Source organism: Rhipicephalus microplus, unplaced genomic scaffold, assembly GCF_043290135.1.
Source record: "Rhipicephalus microplus isolate Deutch F79 unplaced genomic scaffold, USDA_Rmic scaffold_15, whole genome shotgun sequence".
Taxonomy (NCBI): Eukaryota; Metazoa; Arthropoda; class Arachnida; order Ixodida; family Ixodidae; genus Rhipicephalus; species Rhipicephalus microplus.
The window spans coordinates 18,651-37,840 of record NW_027464588.1 but is presented as its reverse complement, the minus strand read 5'-3'; the positions used below and the strand labels follow the sequence as shown (position 1 = coordinate 37,840).

The 19,190-nt window shown below is 45.9% G+C and overlaps 1 protein-coding gene across 2 annotated transcripts in view; it reads right to left on the bottom strand.

Moving 5' to 3' along the window:
• The window catches only part of LOC119174261 (NADP-dependent malic enzyme), a 144,785-nt gene extending 137,820 nt beyond the window's left edge, over positions 1-6,965 (bottom strand). The window contains exon 1 of one of the 2 annotated variants that reach the window (XM_075883085.1): positions 6,798-6,965. In XM_075883085.1, the coding sequence (XP_075739200.1) occupies positions 6,798-6,847 (50 nt within the window). In that variant the 5' untranslated portion in view covers positions 6,848-6,965. The remainder of the gene's footprint in view (positions 1-6,797) is intronic. The other variant, XM_037425094.2, reaches the window with a different exon arrangement.
• Positions 6,966-19,190: the final 12,225 nt, after the last annotated feature.

Here is a 19,190-nt window from a genome sequence, read left to right as displayed (position 1 = left end):
GTTTTGAAAGCTTGTTTTGAACTCCCACCCCATTGGTCACCATTCAGTGACGTACTATTTCTTTAGTAAAGTATTTCTGAACAATGATTCAAGCACCTCGAACCACCATATGTACCATAAAATTCCAAGGAAGCACCCCAACCTACAGTGCAGGATAATACAATGAGATTTGGACGGGGTCCTAGCTCAGTCATGGAGCAAAATTTACGATGGCGATGCAATAGCCACTAATAATAAAGAATGCAAGCCCATGCATCTCATTAGGTGAATGAAAACTGAATAATTGAGTGAAAACAGTGGTAGGGAGAAAAGGCCACATATTTGAAGCCTCCCGAAAAAAGGAGGGGGGCATTTTGCTCGGTATTTTACGGCAATGCAATTTAAAACTGTAGTAGCAAGGTTCTTGTGCAGATCGAGTATAACAAATGTTATGTAGTCGTCGGTAAGTGTTCACTTTAGCCTTTGCAAGCAGACCCTACAAAGCAGCAAGGTGCTAACAATTTCTTTATTTAGCCGATGTAATTTGGTATCGCTACAGAAATATTATGCGACGTCCACCATAATATTACTTCTGAAAACATGAAACATTTAATGCAGGGTGCCTATTTTATTTAGGAACATGCAGTTCAGCTTGAGACGCCTTAGGTCGAACAGTGCAAAAATACTTCCACAATTGCAAAGAAATATTGAAATTGTCATGCATTTAACTCGGAAGAGAGTGCCATTGTCTGTGATTACCACATCACGAGTCAATTCTATCTTTGACGGTTTCATCCTGCGGATAAAAAATAAATGTAAGGCATCTCTTTTATCTCTCTGGTCTGGTCTGAGTGGTTGAATTGGTTCGCCACGGTGGATCAGTGGCTAAGGCGCTCAGTTGGTGACCCAAAGGTCACGTGTTTGATTCTGGCCGCAGCAGTCTCGTTTCGGGGTAGGAGAAATGATAAAGACCCGTGTTTTGTGCAATGTCGGTGCACGTTAACGAGCACCAGATGGTCACAAATTTCCGAAGCCCTCTACTACGTTGTCTCTCGTAATCATATCATGAGTTTGGGACGTAAAACCCCAGATATTGTTATTATCAGCGTCTGAATCTAGGAATGATCTATACGCGTCGGTCGATATTACGCTGTCATCTGTATTGACATGGGATGGTCTGCTACGGTAAGGGCTGCCGATGTGCTTCTTTATTTATTTTTATTCTTGAATAAAGCTTTAGGCCATCAAAATTGGAGAAAAATAACTACAGCCAAGTCTCTGAGCGTACAAAATCCACAGCCAGTTTTGTTTTCATTCCAGGCGATAGTACTGTCTTGTGATGTTGTGGCTGCTGACGGTGGTAACGTATGAGCAGCACATTACAGCGTTGAAGCACGCGCTCTGGCTTGCTTGGCCATCCGCTACATCAACACTTGCGGTCACTAACATGACAAGCGGCAATCGAGCGAGCATGAGCAAGTGCCTGAACTTCACAATGTGCTGCTGCCACGTAATTGCTAGCACTACGCATGCAGTACACTGCTTGTTTGTCTTGTTTAGTTTCAAGTTTGCCTTCCTTGCAGGTCTGTCTTGTATCTTTCAAGAAGGTTGATGCTAGCAGAATACACTAACAATAAGCTTTTCATGGGCACCAGCAAGATGCTTTGCGTCAAATAGTAGTGCCTGCCCAAGTGATGTTTGTAGTTTACTATTCACTGTCATCATTGTCCTTGTGACCACTTGAGTGGGACAGGTGTTAAGAAACCTTAATAGAGCCTAACTATATTTACCACTTTAGGGGGCTGTATATAGCAAGGCAGAGACTCTACTACCCCCGCTTGGAATTTCAGCTTTGGCCTTTCATGTGTTCTTTTTTTTTTTTTCTCTCAAAGTTTAAGCTTTCCATGTTCTGTTTGCTGCTTGATTTTGGCTTGAACATTATAGTTAAACAAATGGTGTCGGAGATAGGGATGAAAGCCACAGAGCAGCATTAACCAGATTATTTTCATTCAGAAAAATGTTGGTGTTGGCGAACAATAAATGGAAATGATCACCTTTCTGAATTTCACAACTCTGATGAACTGGTGCACGCTTCGGGACACTGCTTCCACATTTCACTCGGTTAAACCATCGATTGATTTAGATGGAATATAATATTTGTGTTGTAATAACCTCATATCTAGTCTCGAGAAAAGGTTATGACATTGCTGGGAACTCTGCAAATGAGTCAAACAGACAATTAGAGCAAGGAATGCCTAGAGGTAGTGTATGAAATTTGACACAAGTGCATAGAAGTGGAGAAAAAAAGTCATCAACCGCTCCATCTCACCAGTTTTAATCCCAATTAGTATGCTACAGTTGAATATACCTAATGTTCTTTTATGCTTTACCAGGCCTGATTCTCTGTTTTGTTCATTTGGTTTCATCTTACATGAAAATGAGCTCTTAAAAAAACAATCACCTTCATTCGTAGACAAAGAACCAGTAGCACTGGCTTCATATGCTAATGCAGATTTTGCCACATTCCCCTCCAGCCCTAGTGTAACTTGCTTTCCTGGTACCCTGAGGTCAACTTACCCATCCAATTTCATTTGATGCTATTTGGCCTCCATTCTTAGCAATGCGTTGTTCTTAAAGGTGCCATCTTGTCGTCGTCTTACCATGCTCCACGACCTTTGACACAGTATCTTGCCAGTCATGTTCACATGTGTAGTACCTGCCCAATTTGGCTATAACTGTCTTGTCATTAGGGCCACTGACCCTGAAGGGCTTCTTCAGGTCGGAGCATACCCAACTCTGCGCTATCAAACAAGATTTATCCTGAAATACAGCCAACTAATACACATTCTTTCTGCGTTAATATAGCAACTTGGAACATATGCTCTGGCGGTGCCCTTCGTTAGGTTGTGAGGAAGTCATCATGCCGTCCAAATGGGAGGGTGCTATTACAAGCTCTGGACTAGAACAACAGTTATGGGCAGTCCAATGTGCCCGCAACGCAGCAGAGAGACTTGGTCTTTTTGTTTAGACGTGCGAGCAGCCCACAACGTGCTAAAGTGCGTTCTGAAAGACCAAATAAAGTTCACCCACCCATTAGAGCCACCACTTCAGTTACACTTCCATGCTTTCTAAGCTGGGTGCGGGTAAGCCGGTGGCTCTACGGCATTGTCCATTAGCTATTTGTTATACAAGGGTGAGCTAGAAGCGAGAGATTCTCGAAATGCCAGCTTTGACATCCGCAGAAGACAATATAGGCACCATGATCGACACTCGCAGTAGATGGAAATCATGCACCAAGTTCATAAAAAGGTAATGTGTGGCCAGTACTGTTTCTCTCTCCTCTTCAGCACAATGGTGTGTCTGAATGCCTGGAGTCATTACAAACACCCCAGTAGTATGTGATTCAAGAGGGCAAAACTGCAGTAAGTATGCTGTATGCCCGACATAGCGTATACTCGCATATGTAACCATGAAAATGAGAGAACACAACGAGCAGGTATAAGAAATGAAATCATTTTATTAATAATTAATACAGGCAGGCCAGATACAGCAGTTCTATGGCATACTAAGCAACTGCATGAAGGAGCCATCCTTCCAAGTACCCAGTAAAACAAGTTACGGTAAGTTGCAACTGCTGCAGGATCTCACTTAAGTACCAAGTTCCCTTTCGCTAGGTTATGAGTTCACAGCTGTACGTGGAAATTGAATGACATCTTAAACTCCATTTGTACCAACCATCCTCTGTCTGGCAGGTCTGGCTGCCGACCTATCCTGGCAGTCTTAAGAATGTTTTGTGCGATGTGCAAGACATAAGTGAGTTAGTCTCTATAAGCTTCCATTCTGACTGGAAGCACAGTAATTCAAAACTTTTGAATAATGAACCAAGCACTCGTTTTTCTTCAATGAGAAGAGTTTAACAATTTTACAATACTACAGATCACCAACAGTGCTCAATGAACCATAGCTTGAGCAAATTCATGATCATTTTGATATCAGCAGCTAGAGTAGATGCAAAAAATCAGAACTTATGCATAAATGAAAAATGAAAGTTTTGGGCTTGTTTTTTTATTGATGCAATCTTAATGCAAACCAGCAAATAACGAAGCCAAGGTATAGGGGACATTGGTCATACTGTTTTTTTAAGAGTGTTGTAATAACGACTTTGAAGTGAAGTAATGTGGACGAATAGGAAACTTCTCCCCGACAGGGACCAAGCTCACAACCTTCGGTTTGCGTGCCAGCTGCTCTTACGATTCAGCTACAATGGCAGTTCTCCCCTCGTTTAATAATCAGGTGTTTATGTGAATACAAACTTGGATATGTGTTAGTCAGCATCGCTCATAGCCAAGAGCATGCTGCGTATCATTCAGCAGAGCGTGAGTTACCTTGCTAAGCCACTGCACACTGTGTTGTCATAAAAGAACACCATCAGTGTTCGGATACACTACCTACTAACTCCTGATACTCATAATGTAGCATCATAATGTGCAGCGTAATCGCATGAACTTGCCAAGAGTGAATAGCAAAAATAAATGGCAAGAACAGCTGTTCATTATTTGGTATGAAAGGTATTCATTTGATTCCTATCTTGCACTTTTCTATACAGTCTCACCAACGACTGTTCGAACACCTCTAGAGGCAAGTTAGTGGAAATCGGGACCTATGATTCCTCCTTTGGATAGTAAAGCTGCGATGCACACACACAGCCATAATGTGTGGACGTGGGATTATGGGTAATTACTATGTGGCAAAGCTATCATACTTTCCATTGCAGATGCACAATGCGAGACTTCAGAACACAGTTAATGCTTGGCTGGATAGGCGACTCATCTCCATGGGCTAACTTCGTTTTCAGTACATGTGCAATAGCCAGTTATGTCGCTTTCATTAAACTAACCTTAATTACAACCATGGTGACTCTTGCTTACATAGGTGTCCTAGGGCACAAGCTACATTTGTTCCCAAATGTTCTGTTTACTTCAGTGAAACAGACATGCACCTATATGGATGTGAACGCAAGTACAAGTAGCCATATAAGCACCAGCAAATTATATAAGCACCTCTTTATGTAATGTTTTGTTTATTTGAAAAATGTGAAGCTTGAGTATGTGAACTCTGTTTGTCTGCTAGAATGAACAAATTTGCCTTACGGCCATCACAAAACACAGTAATAAATTTTCACATTTGTAAACTTATGTCGCTGATTGTAGTGTGACGGTTCCTGCTATTCAATGCGTACTGAAACATTTAGGTCACCGTTATCCTACAACTATTTCTATCATAAGGCTATCTCGTGTACAAATGTAAATCAATGCACACTGACCTCGTGCTAACAGCTCAAGTGAACTTTTTGTTTACTCATTTAGTCTATGCCCTGTGCACATCCCCTGTGCTCCTCAAGGTTATTTCAATCTTAACAGTCCACCATGTTTCACATCAGATATCGGGAGATATAGTGCATGTTGTTGAGGTTACGGCTTTTTATATGAAGCACAAACTTGTGCACAGCTTAAAAATGATACTTTTCATCAGGATAGAACCTACGCTTAAATACATGTAAGGAGCTCGAATCTAGCTAGTAGTATAATCAAACAAGAGAATACTGATGATATCTGTAGTAGCATTATTGTTTCTCACAGTTAGCTGCTGCCATTCACAGCAGATGCGACACCAGAGATGTACATAGATTGAAGGTTAAAGCATAAAACTGGTGTAACGGCTTCCCGAACGATCCAGTTCATAGTTCAGATTGATAGATGAATTAATGGCTCGGGCTAGAAGTATTACATGACATAATATCTATCAAAATGTCCGTCGAGAGACTAATTTTGCATATGCTGCTCGATGTGCCCGTGTACGAGCGCAAAATACCGATGGCAGTGGTATCGTCGAGTAGATCTCTCGCTGAGGAGGAAAAAAAAAAACGCAGCTCGGGCACCGGCAGACGTTTTGATCAGTCGCAAAACGCCGATGACTGTATACTGCGGCAGTAGCACGTCCATTGTTTTCTCCTTTCTCCGCCCACAGCTCGCTTTCGCAATCGGCAGAAGCTGGCAGCTGCACAGAAGGCAATTAGGCGCGTCTTCGCATTTGTAGGCACGCGCAAGTGTTGAACACTTCCGCTCAGGCCAGCTGTGCTGCTCGCACGCATACAGTCCACGGCGGTAGCTCGACACGAGGTTGTGAACCATTGAAACTAGTTTAAGGCATCCAAGCAACGGTGCTTCGGGTCAAGCGTACCACTTGTACAACTGAAAATCGAGTGCTTAACCGCTATATGTCCAGTAATGCAATTGTGAGTGCGACTATTCGTTAACGTAGCAAGGCAAGCGCACACTGACGCGTGCACGTCGCCCAGGTGAGATCTTCCGTAACACTCGAGCCCGGCAAAGCCTATTTTCAACCCGACCGGCACCCTGCTCAACCCCTTTTTTATCTTTCCTTTTTTTCCGCGTGCCCTTTCGCGCCCGCCTCATTGATAAGTCGCCTCTCCCAAGAGCTGGGAAAATAAGAAGGCGATCGGCGGAACCAGTCTGGCGAGGCTTTTCGACGCGCTTTCCATTCATCCCGGCGGCGGTGGCCGCTCGCGATTGGACGGGAAACTCGTATCGCCCGCTTGCTCGGCGGGCTGACGCTTCGCTGCACCCAACTACCTTCTCTTCTCAAACCCAACACGCGTAGCGCACATGCGGCTCCAAATCACGTTGCACGCCAGTCGCCGTAGCCAGCGCTCGAGCGTTGCCGAGACCGCAATTTGCGTCCGCCAAAGAAAGAAAAAAGAAATAATAATAAAAGCAGCGATTCATGCGGCTACACACCTTATAAATGCGCCGAGGGCACCGCTTTGGAGTCTCCGTAGAAGCAGCATCGTTGCTGTTTCAAGACAGTATCTTCCCTTGGTTGGAAGAACGAGTTACAAGCGGCGGCAGCCTCCGAACGAAACGGTTTCGACCTCACCCAGCGGTTCAGGCCAGGAATAAAGCAGTCATCGGAGAATGAAAAAAAGGACGAACTAAAACAACGTAAAACGAAGCGAATGAGGAGGAGTGCATGAGGGGAAAATTTTGTTCGCCGAGAGCAAACCAGGTGGCGATAGTCAACCTACCGCAACGGACCCCCGTGTGCAGTCCAATTTCGGTCTTCCGCACCCTTCCGTAGCATTAAAACGGTTGCTGCGTCTTTAATACAATCAGTAGTATAGCTTCTTCAAAAGGCCATAGTAGTAATTATGTTCCCATCATTTTTAGGGTCTCAATTCGTATCTTCGTTGTCCCCGGTGTGCTAGCTAGCTGCTCCGCATAACACTGAAGCGCGACCTGAAAGCGCCTTTAGCGGAGGCTTGCGCTTTCGAGTCTCGGTGCATTCGAATTGCGAGCTGCTGTTTACAATAGATGGTGTTGCTTGTTTGGATTTAATCTCACTTAACGCGTTTGTGGCAAAGTAACTGACCAAGCTCGGCAGACTGGAGAAGCACCTTTTTTTTGGGGGGATGCTTTTTCAATCAAATCCAAATTACAGGTCAGCCTCTATGGTTTGCTTTTTTATAGGGCTTAAAGGGACATTAAATGCAACTATTAGGTTGACGTTGAACGTTGAAATAGCGGTAGTGAAGGAGGGGACGCTGGTTCGAATCTCTGGTGGATGCCTTGGAATTTTTCTTCTGACTTACTTTTCTTTGTGCATTTTATAAATATATGTACACTGTAGGGCATTGTGTACTGGCTCTCAAAATCGTGCTGTTCGTATAGAGATGGCAGAATCTTACTGCCCTGCCGTGTTTTCGAAATTTGACATATATAAACAAGTTGAGAGTCGAAAATAACGCTGCATGGCGTCAATCTAGCTCTCAGCTGAAGCAAAGAGAGAGGAAGGAATGGAGAAGTATAATTCCACATGCGACTTTTTATAAATTCGCGTGTATTTTGCTGTGTACTGAATGATCGCATGGCAAGAATTCATTCTACTGACTTTCAAGGAGTACATGACACCAGGGAATCGAGGACGTGCCATTAACGTCAACCTTGCATTTCAGTGAAACTAGTGGTGCCGGTGTAGCTTCTATTCATAAACATTGGGGGGAACGTGGTCGCACCCGTAGTAGTACAATGACTCTGGTAGTACTACCAAGTTATTGAGTCGATTGAAGAGGCTTTGGTCGGCCATTGAAGTTCCGCTTAGGCAAGAATGAAGTAAGTGCAATTATCTGCGGTTTAAGCGGATACATACTTTAATGGGCCCCTAAGCAACCCCTGCATACGCGAAGAATGAACGCATCATTCTCTTTCGGCGTTTGTCGTCCTTGCTGCGCAAGTCGTGACGTCTGCAGTTTGTTCACGTGACGTCTGGATGAAATGAGCTCTCGAATGATTGATATACGAGAAATGTCTGTTGTGAATTGTCGCATACCCTGTTTTGCCACGCTGTCGCAAACGCGTTCGGCCTAGTCTCGCGAGTATAACGGGCGCGATAAACGGATCTCACTTTCTTTTCTGCTTTTGCGACTGCGCAAGCGGTGATAGCACCGTGTGCTCGAGAATCTCGAAATTCGGACTCAACGCTTAGCGCTGATATTCCACGAGTGTTATGAATGAATAAGGGCCGAGGGGGGGACAGCTCCTGCAGGATGTGGTCAGAAAAAAACTGCGGTCTTGCCTTCAAACTCGGTTTTGGTTATGGGCCCTTCAAAAGGGCACGTGCTCAAAATTATGCCGGAGTCGCCGAGAACCACGTGCACTTTAATCATATACCGGGGGTTTCGGCGCGTGAAAACGGCAACTATAATTTCTGATCTGAGCTAACATTTCATAAAGTGCGTTTTTCATGGCCCCTTGCCAGCTGCTCATGTGCAAGCACCAGAGTAAGCCCGATAATCGACATTCTACTTTTTCGAAGTCATCCACACTGGCGTGCCAGTGTTAATATGGCTTTGCATTGTTTACTGCTGAAGAACGATATCAACGAAATTTCCTACGCTTGTCTTCCGGCACTCTCATTATCACTTCCGCTGTTCTTTCTGCGGCTGAGAATGTTGGCGCCGAAAATGCGTCTGTAACATTTTCTTTCTTTGACGGTGGCAGTGCCCTTATCAAGTGGTCTTTCTTGTGCAAGACTTTTGCATCCGCGGCACCGTGAGGTCTTGACTTCACCATTTGATGAACAGAAGTCACTGGATACGTTGGGTGCGAAATGATGGAACACTTTGCACGAAAGTGAATACACTGATGAATGTGTTACCCGCTTTATATTCATAACCTGCGCCAGCGCTTACGGATGTCTATTTGGGCCTCGTCCCCTCCGTTCGCTACCGACGACCTGACGCTTCTGCAGCAGACTCACTTGATGAATGGATGGCGCATGCTTTGATGGCCTCGCAAGGTTCTCGGAGACTGGTGAGTGGTGTTTAATTACATCATGTACTACAAGGCCACAAACGAGCTAGCTTACAATGATTATTTACGCCCACTCTGGCTTTTAGAGAGGAATTCACGAGAGCTGCTCAAGACTGCTGGCAGCCTGTATCGTGGCCAAGTCGGGTCTTTCGTGCGACGAAAATGCAGCCGTGGCCGACGCGCTGGCAACAAAAGATGCACTCGCGCAACAAAGAACTGTTACGCCCGTAATGATTATTACGTGGCTAGAAGGCAGCAAAAGGTACAAAAAGCAGATTTGCTCTTCTTAACCACTAAACACGACCACATCTTCTCATCAAAATCAGCCCCCCAAATAAACAAATTGTTTTTTTGCAAATTAGCAACTATAGGCGTGTTTCAGAAGGCTTGCAAATGTAACAGTACGTGCAACTTCACTTGTGAAAGTCAAAACGACTATGACACAGCCACCCAATGAATTGCTGTGCTCGGTGAAATATAAATGTAGAGGTCTGTTTGCCTATACACCTACATGAAACCTGAAGAATTATTTCAATGCAAAGTAAGCTTTACAAGTCAACGCCTATAAATTTCTCCCTCCACCAGCGAGCGCCATTTTGCAACGGCCCGCGAGACGTCATGCGCTGCATGCAATGAATCCGACGTCTTCTATCAAAGTTGCAGCCCCTGAAAATCGTTCAATATATTGTCAGGGGGTCGATACGTGGACGAAGTGAGCAGACTGGGTGTTCGGGTTAACTCTTTCGTTACCATGCCTATTCAAATCAATCATCGGTGACCGGCGCTTTGGATCGTCGATTTTAGTGTGTTAAATTTGCTTCTCGTGCACCCAGCGTAGTTGTTAGTCCAAGAATTCAACTTTCATAATCAATCTGAGTTTGCCTGTTAGGGCAACATAGTGATCTTTGCGCGAACCAACGTGCGTGTATTGTTGAAAAAGGAGGCTGGCGAACTTGACAGAAGTGCATGCCTTTCGTGGTTATGCTGCAGTATACCAACGAAGTTCCATAATAAAAGGAACCTTGCGAACCAAACAATGAATTAAAGCGTCAGCTTCGCGATTTGGTTGTGATAAAGACACGGACTGGCAGCGTTACACAGGCTAGTCAAAGAGCTGTTTCTCATCTAAAAAGACGAGGCACAGGAGGAAAGTAGACGGGAAAGGGGAACTCACTACCAACTGATTTAATCATGAAAGAATGGTTGCACGTGAACTCTTAGAGGCGTTCTACATGAAATTGAAGGGTGAAGATTGCGTCTGCCGGACGTAAGCAAGTTTGCGGGAGTGTAATTTTCAATTGCTATGCCGCAATATGCTCTAGTCTTCGATATGAGCGGCGGCCTTGCGATGTGAGCAGCTGCATTTTCTTCCACAGTTCTTTCGTAATTAGGTCAGTTGGTACTGAGCGCCCATTCTTGTCTACTTGTCTCCTGTGTTTCGTTTTTTCTTGCGCTCTATTCCTATTTTTAGACATTGTCCCAATTCGCCCAGCAACGTATTCGATTGAGCTGAGCTATTCGATCAGGATTCATCACAAAGAAGGTAAAGTGTGCGAACACCGGCACCAGGGTAGAAATAAAGGCGCAAGTCAACTCAAGTGCCGCTCTTTGTGTCTTCTTCTTCTCTACTCCGTTGTGATTGAAGAAAATGCATTATTTGTGAAAAAATGTGCAATAATAATAATAATAATAATAATAATAATAATAATAATAATACCTTTTATTTTTTCAAATAAACCAGTACGCGCGACTAGGCCTGCCAAAGCCAATTGGTGGCTTGAGTGGCAGAGCCTGGCAGACAGCAAAACAAACCGGACGCGTTACAAGATTGTATTTCATGGCCTAAAAGGGATTATAGGAGCCCCGCCGCGGTGGTCTAGTGGCTAAGGTACTCGGTTGCTGACCCGCAGGTCGCGGGATCAAATCCCGGCTGTGGCGGCTGCATTTTCGATGGAGGCGGAAATGTTGTAGGCCCGTGTACTCAGATTTGGGTTCACGTTAAAGAACCCCAGGTGGTCGAAATTTCCGGAGCCCACCACTACGGCGTCTCTCATAATCATATGGTGGTTTTGGGACGTTAAACCCCACAAATCCAATCCAGAGGGATTATAGGACAAAAAACAACGTGCATATAGATTAGAAACAACAGGGCATACAAGCAATAGTTACAAGCATTATACAATAGTTACAACAATTGAAAGTGAAAATGTATAAATGAAAAAAGAACAGAATTACAGCAAATGTTTCTTAAGCAAAGTACCACACTGGATGATTGTGCAGCATCATGCTTGCGAATGAGTGTATATGAAATAACACACGACATGCATTACAATTGTAGAGAGATACGCCGTAGCAGTTTCTTTAATTTGCATTTTGTTTTTGTGCTAAAATGCTGGGGGTTAGTACATTGAAATAGGTTAGAACATAATGGTCTCGTATTCTAGTTCCATACTTTGTTGAACACCGCGGCCTCCAGTAACGAACGTACTTTGGGCCTTAAAGAACGAGAAGTAACATATGGAACCAGGAATTTTTTGGACCAGAAATGTTTTAAAACAACCATTAACAACCAATTAACAGATCATTGAAGTTTGGCATAAACCGCTTTTTGAAAATGTCTCTCTCAGAATTCAAGTTCAGGTCGTAACATATATTTTTTTTAAATCGAACGCAATATTCTATTTATTCTATTGTGCCATCGGACAGCACAGTGTCCGTAAATGGTTATTCCGTAACGCAGTATACTGTAACCTAAAGCATCTGCTATCATCTTACGTACTGAAAACGGCATATGTTGTATCTTATGTTATATAATAGACATGACAAGCGCGAAGTCTTTTGCAAACATAGGCGAGATGACTATTCCAGGAAAGGTCGCTGTCAATGATATAAGCCAAGGTATTTCACAACAGATGAATACTGTAATGGCCTACAAGAGCAGAATGAACAATCAGAACAATGCAAAATGAAAGGATAGTCAAGGGTTACTTTCTTCAATGGATTATGGAGGCAGATTAGATTAGTTTTAGACACATTTATATTAATAAGGTTATTTCGAAACCAATCCATGGCTTTAATGGCATGATGAATACCTCTGTTGGCAACATGAAACCACTTGGTGGGCAACACAAACCTAAATAGAGAGCTTTAGAATACCGTTTGCGGGCGCCATATGAGTTTTTGAATAGTGTTTGCCCTGCTGCGAACCGCAATGCACGATCGCAGCGACACCGTAGCCTCGAAACCAGCGCTTGCGGGCCGCCATTACCGTACGCAATTTCGGATGTTTCGCGTGCGGTCCGCGAACGCGAACGCCGACTCGCGTCACGACGCATGCGCAGTGGCAGTGACCGCACCGCAAGGGCTCGCGGTGTGCTATTCTAAAGCTCCCTGATAGCTTGCTGCGCAGCGACCATCATTTCGATGTTGCCCACGCGTCAAGAGAGCTGCGTAGACAGGGAACATGAGAGCACGGCACGCACGTTTTCGAAAGGGAGGCTGAAATGAATAACAGGGCACGAAGTTATGTGGTGATAAACGGCCACCTCCGAAAACCAAAGGAATTTGCACGTGATCATAAGATACTCTGACGTCATAGTGGCCGTCATTTTTTGGTACTGTTGTGGCGAAAAGCTGCATACAGTGATGCTCGATGGCAATGTGCTGTAGAATCAGGCCTAATGTGGGAGGGTGCCCTAGCCCCCCTTCCGATAATCTGATGAAGGGGATGTTTTACCGAAAGCAAGTATTAGAAATAGGCGCTCTTTTCAAAAACAGCCCGTCTTCAAAAAGTGTACCCCCCCCCCCCCTCCCCGGAAAAAAAAAATCCGGGTTGCGGGCTGTGTACGATCGAATGATAAAACCGGTTTATTCAAAGCCCTAGTGCTGCACGGCTGGGTGAAGCCGTATGCGCCGTGCCGTGATGTGAGGCGAGCGTCTAACGCCTGCGGAATATATCACGCGCAGCCCGGACCACCCGAGACCTGAGCCCGCCAGCGTCGTTCTCTCCTCATACCACCCGATTGATAGCAACCGTGCAAGTCGTCTTCATGGTCGTTCGCTTGTTTCTGCCAGCCACCAGAGATGGCGCACGTAAGCACGTTGGAGAACGTTGTAGAGTTACTCTATACGTCGGTGTAGAGCGCCTTGATGCTCCTTCTTCCCCCGCCGATCTGTGCAGAGTGGCGACATCCGTTGCTGGCACGTTCACCACTGTAGTGCCTATTCCCTCGCTTATGCCTCACGCTCATATCAAAACAAGCTTACAGAGTGGCTTGATCTCTGCGCCTCCAAGTAGATGTCTGGATGTTGCGTGCCCGAGTGCACGAAAGTCCGCACGCCAGCTGTGCGCTTCCGAGAAATGGGCACTGACATTGCACTGATGTCGCCATTCTGCACCAGAGGAAGTATGCGTCGTAGTAAGGTCCTTACAAGGTCTTTAGGTCAAATAACTATGATGACTCCAGACTCTACCAATAAAGTCACGCCGAAAATACCTATTCAATTTTGAAAGTACTGCAGTACACTGCAGCGTGAACTGTCCCATTGCATTTAAAGACTGGGGTAGCCTACGTCGAGCGACGAGTCTAACTTCTTTTCTTGTAGGCTGTTGGCTGGTTTAACCATGACTTTTGGTGGGAAACATTAAATTAGGAACAATCCTACTGAGTACGAGCATTGTCTGTATACAGGCGTCTAATCACATGAAATGGCTACAGATTCGACATCTCACTCACTCACGCACTCACTCACTCCTACTGACTCACTCCCACTCACCCTTACTCGCTCACTCACCCACTCACTGAGTATCACTCACTTATACGCACACATATGCGCGCGCTCACACACACACACACACACACACACACACACACACACACACACATGCAGACATATTGAAATCTCATTGAAAATTATGAATCTCAAGATGCATCGTAGCGTTGACATGCTTTCGCAAACTCAGTGATGTGACAAGGGTTCTCTCTTTTTCTTTTTTTCCTCACATTCAGCAACTGACGTCACACTAAGCAAATGAGATGATAGAATGAAACGCAAGCATTGGCGCCTCTTTTCATGAGGTTTGTTAATTACACTCCTCTACGATGACGATGTCGTGAGATATATATATATATGTATATATATATATATATATATATATATATATATATATATATATATATATATATATATATATATATATATATATATAGTCACGAGCTGAGTAAATACCTCAGAGTGATGACCGACCAAGTGCTGAGGGGAATGTGAACGGACTGCAGCAGCGTTGTACGCATTTGCTCGCCAATATATTTATCGCGTATTCCCTGAAACATAATTGGTGGAGGTGCGGGGTAGTCAACACAGAATCTCCAGCTATTGTCCTTTTTTTTACAAGTACAACGGGTAATGACCAGGGACTAGATAAGGGTTCAATTATGCCCTTATGAAGCATTTTATCCACCTCCCGCTGTATGAGAGCACGCTCCGCGGGACTGACACATGGTAGGGCCGTTGGCGAAAGGGCTGAGCGTCACCGGTATCGATGCGATGGGTTACCACGGATGTCCCAAATTACGGTCGCCGAAGTCAAAGATGTCTTAATAAGAAGCGAGGACGCGGAAGATAGCAGCGACTTGTTCAGAGGTGAGCTTGTCAGATGTCATTGGAGTGAAAAGATCGGAACAGGAACGTGACGAGAGCGACGTTGATGAAAAATCGGGTGGCGAATCTGGGGTTAGGGCGGAAACTGTGGTCGACCAGTGGTGCCAGATGCGCAAGTGACACGCCGCGAGGAAATACTTGCGCTGAGAAGCCAAAATAGAGGACGGGAAATGAAGTTCGGTTGTCCTCAACGGTAACCACCGTGTTGGGGAGCGGGACACTACGTGTCATGGCCACGTCAGAAATTGGGGCAGCAACACAATCACCATCGGTTACTGGAGGGGATGGTGAGAGTCGGACTTGGATTGCGGCTTACGGCGGAAGTCGGAAGAAATCGACAGAGCGTAGACGAGGTGGGCTGGTAGAGACGGTCTCTGAGAAGGATGGTAGTTCGAGCCAAAGAAGACCTTTGGAACAGTCAATGAGCGCAGCGTGTGAAGTTAGAAAGTCGAGTCCAAGGATGAGGTCGTGAAGGCAATTTTCCAGTACAGCGAACAGAACTGGTTTGATGCTGAGAAATTGTTAATCACGCAGTGCACATTCCAAACACAGCAGGAGTACTTCCATCCGCGGTACGAATGGTATAGGCGCAATCGCAGGCACCGGAACGTTTTGGAGGCGGCGGCGGAGGTCTGTGCTCATCACGGATATTTGTGCACAGGTATCAATAAGAGCAGTCACAGGTAAACCATGAACGATAATTGTAAGAACATTGCACCGCTGGTCGGGAGTAATCAGAGGACTTGCAGTCCGAGTCGTGTATGCAGCGTCACCTCCAGGGGCTTCACCGGCTAGTTTTCCGAGCGACGGTCGGAGGGAGACCGAGAGCGGCGAGGTTGGGGCTAGTGGGACTGACGACGCACGGGCGATGGTGAGCGGCTGGTCCGACGTTCTGGATTATGCTCTGCACTTGTCTCAGCATGGCAGGACGGGGCATAGGGCGCACGTTCGGAGTGAGGTCCACATCATAGAAGCTTGGTCGAGGTGATGAGGTCCAACGGCTGCGGAAATGGCGAGCGATGTGTCCTATCCGATGGAACGTGAAACATATGGGCCAATCATCATGAGTGCGCCATTCAGCTGGATTTCGTCGTGGCGCGAAGGGTGCGGTTCGGAGTGGCAGCCGCAACGACTGGAGTAGCCGAGCTAGAAGTAGCAGGGGCATTTTGGTTAGGTGGCGAAATGGCCATATTCGCGATCTCTTGGCGAACCACGGCCTGTATACTGAAACAGCAGCGAGGTTGTGTCCTGGAGCAGTGACACTAGACATAGCGGATGCCATAGCCTTGAATTCCTGACGGACTATTCTGGTGACGTTTTCCGGCGCTGGTGGTTGATGTAGTGTGGGCAAATCTTCGCAGGAGGACGTAGCCGCCGTGTTGGGAAGGCGGTCGAATCGGTGAACGATCCACTTACCTTTCCCTGTTCGAAGCGACGAAATGCTTCAGTGACCAACTCCACCGTCGAGCAGTCCTTGCACTGCAGGAAATTGAAGGCGTCATTAGCAATGGCATTCAGGATGTGTGTAACTTTGTCCTCGTCAAGCATGTCCTTGTCGACCTTGCGGCACAAAGCCAACATGTCTTAGATGTACGCGATATATGGTTCTGTGGATGTTTGGGCACAAGTCGCAAGCTCTTTGCGGCCACGTGTCGACCGAAGGGTTTTCCAAATAGATAACGTAATTTCTGCTTACAGACGTCCCAGCTGATTAACTATTCTTGATGCGTCTCGCACCAGAGTTTTGCCGTGCCACGCAAATAGAAGATGATGTTCGCCAACATAAGCGTCGGATCACAATGGTTGCTGCTGCTGACGCACTCTTGCAGAACCAGCCATTCATCGACGTCTATGCCACTTGTGCCGTTCAATGGACTTGGGTCACGAGGTTGCACTACAACGATCGGCTGCGGGGCTAACGGATCTTGTTGACGTTGAGTAGCCTGGTCAGTCATCGTGGTAGCTGGGATGCGCCGTCCGTGGCGAAGATCCAGCTCCTGGGGCTGTATAGCGAGTGGTACCCCGCACCTTCCACCAATGATGTTGCGGGGAATAAAGTATACGCAATAAACATATTGGCGAGCAAATGCGTAGAACGCTGCTATATATATATATATATATATATATATATATATATATATATATATATATATATATATATATATATATATATATATATTGTGATGTAACGCTGAAGGCAACCTTTATTAGGCCCAGAAGACACGATGAAGCGACCATGCCCAAGGCACAGAACTCAGACAAGCCAAGTTCGCTCAGCAGATGAAGATGACGACCACTCATGATGATGAATATGTGTAAAGATAGTAGATGTGCTTAATAAATGCCTACACTAACTCACCCCCCCCCCCCACGTGAAAGCGGTAATCCTGACCGCAGTTCTTGGCTGCAGTTTAAAGCGAAGATGAACGCCGTATGAAAGGCTTCATGCGGGATACGTTGACTATTTCTGCTGCCCTGTAGCAGCGGTCCGTCGGAAGAAGAACAAGTACCACGCGATAATTCACAGGAGACGTTCGCTCCAAGACAGTGTAGGGGCCAATAAAACTTAATTGAAGTTTCTCGCACAGTCGAGGAGTGCGAATGGGTGTAAGAAGGAGGACTTCGTCGCCAGGGCTGAAAGGCACGGCACGATGAGAGGCATCATATTCAAGCTTGCGATCCTGTTGCTTGGCTTCAGTGTTGACGCGAGCCAGCTGGTGGCAATGAAGTAGACGAGACACGCATCCTTCACATGAAGATCAACATGGTTTGACAGGCGCAGAGAAGAACGAAACATCGAGGAAAGAAGAGGGGAAGCGACCGTGGACGAGGTAGAACGACGAGTAACCGGTTGTGCGCTGTAAAGAGGTATTATACGCAAAAGTGACAAATGGCAAAATGGTGTCCCAGTTTCTGTGGTCCGATATACATCGCTATCATATCTGACAGTGTACGATATATATATATATATATATATATATATATATATATATATATATATATATATATATATTTATTCCTGATGAAGGCCAGACTCTAGGCCGAAACGTCGAAATAAACCACGTTGTGACCGCTCACGGAGGATCTACTAGACTATATATATATATAGACTATATATATATATATATATATATATATTGTAGTGAAGAGGAATGCCCGCTACTGCTGCGACATCGACACGTTGGCGCGAGCTATGGCTGCCTGGTTGCTGCTGCGACGCTGCCCATATACTCGGCCTGCTCTTGCTGCTTCTGTACCGATGCTGCTACCGCTTTTGACCTTACATTTACATTTTATTTTGGTGGAGGTACTGTGGTCTTCCCCAGTCCTGGAACTGCGTAGCCAAAAGCTGCCGTCCGTCATGCCTGACGGCGCTGTCTTCACACCCCCATCGGCTTCGCCACGCAGGGGCTGTCCCGGTGCCAAGCTCTTGCGAGAACCAGACATCTTCAGCGGCACCAACGAGAAAGACGTTGAGGATTGGCTGGAATCTTATGAACGAGCCAGTTCTACTAACAAATGGCATGATCCGCGAAGCTTGGTACCGTGATGTTTTATTTAACGGATGCTGCCAAGCTATGGTACAGAAACCATGAGGCGGATATCCCCACTTGGGCGACTTTCAAAGCCTGCATCGCAGATGTTTTTGGACGCCCTGGTGTGCGCAAACTTCGCGCAGAACAACGTCTACGAAGCCGGTCCCAACAAAGTGGTGAGACATTCACTCGCTACATCGAGGACATCCTTGACCTCTGCCGGCGTGTCGACCCGACGATGGCGGAGTCTGACAAGGTACGACATATCATGAAAGGCATTTCCGACGATGCCTTTCAAATGCTGCTCTTAAAGAACCCTGTTACTGTCTCTGAGCTCATCGAGTTGTGTCAGAGTTTCAACGAGCTCCAACGACAGCGTCTTCTCACGCGACGCCCTAACGTCCCGGATGACACTCTCAAGCCTAACCACCACCTCTGACCTTGAGTCCCTGCTATCGCAGATCAAGGAGTTTGTTCGTGCTGAAGTCGCTCGTCAGCTATCACTGCTATCTACAGCCGGCCAACCACCGTCACCTCTGCCAGCAAACATTCGCCAGGCCATCCAGGAGCAAGTTTGCGCGGCTCTGCCATCTGCTCGTGACACTTCACCGTCGCCGACCCCCCG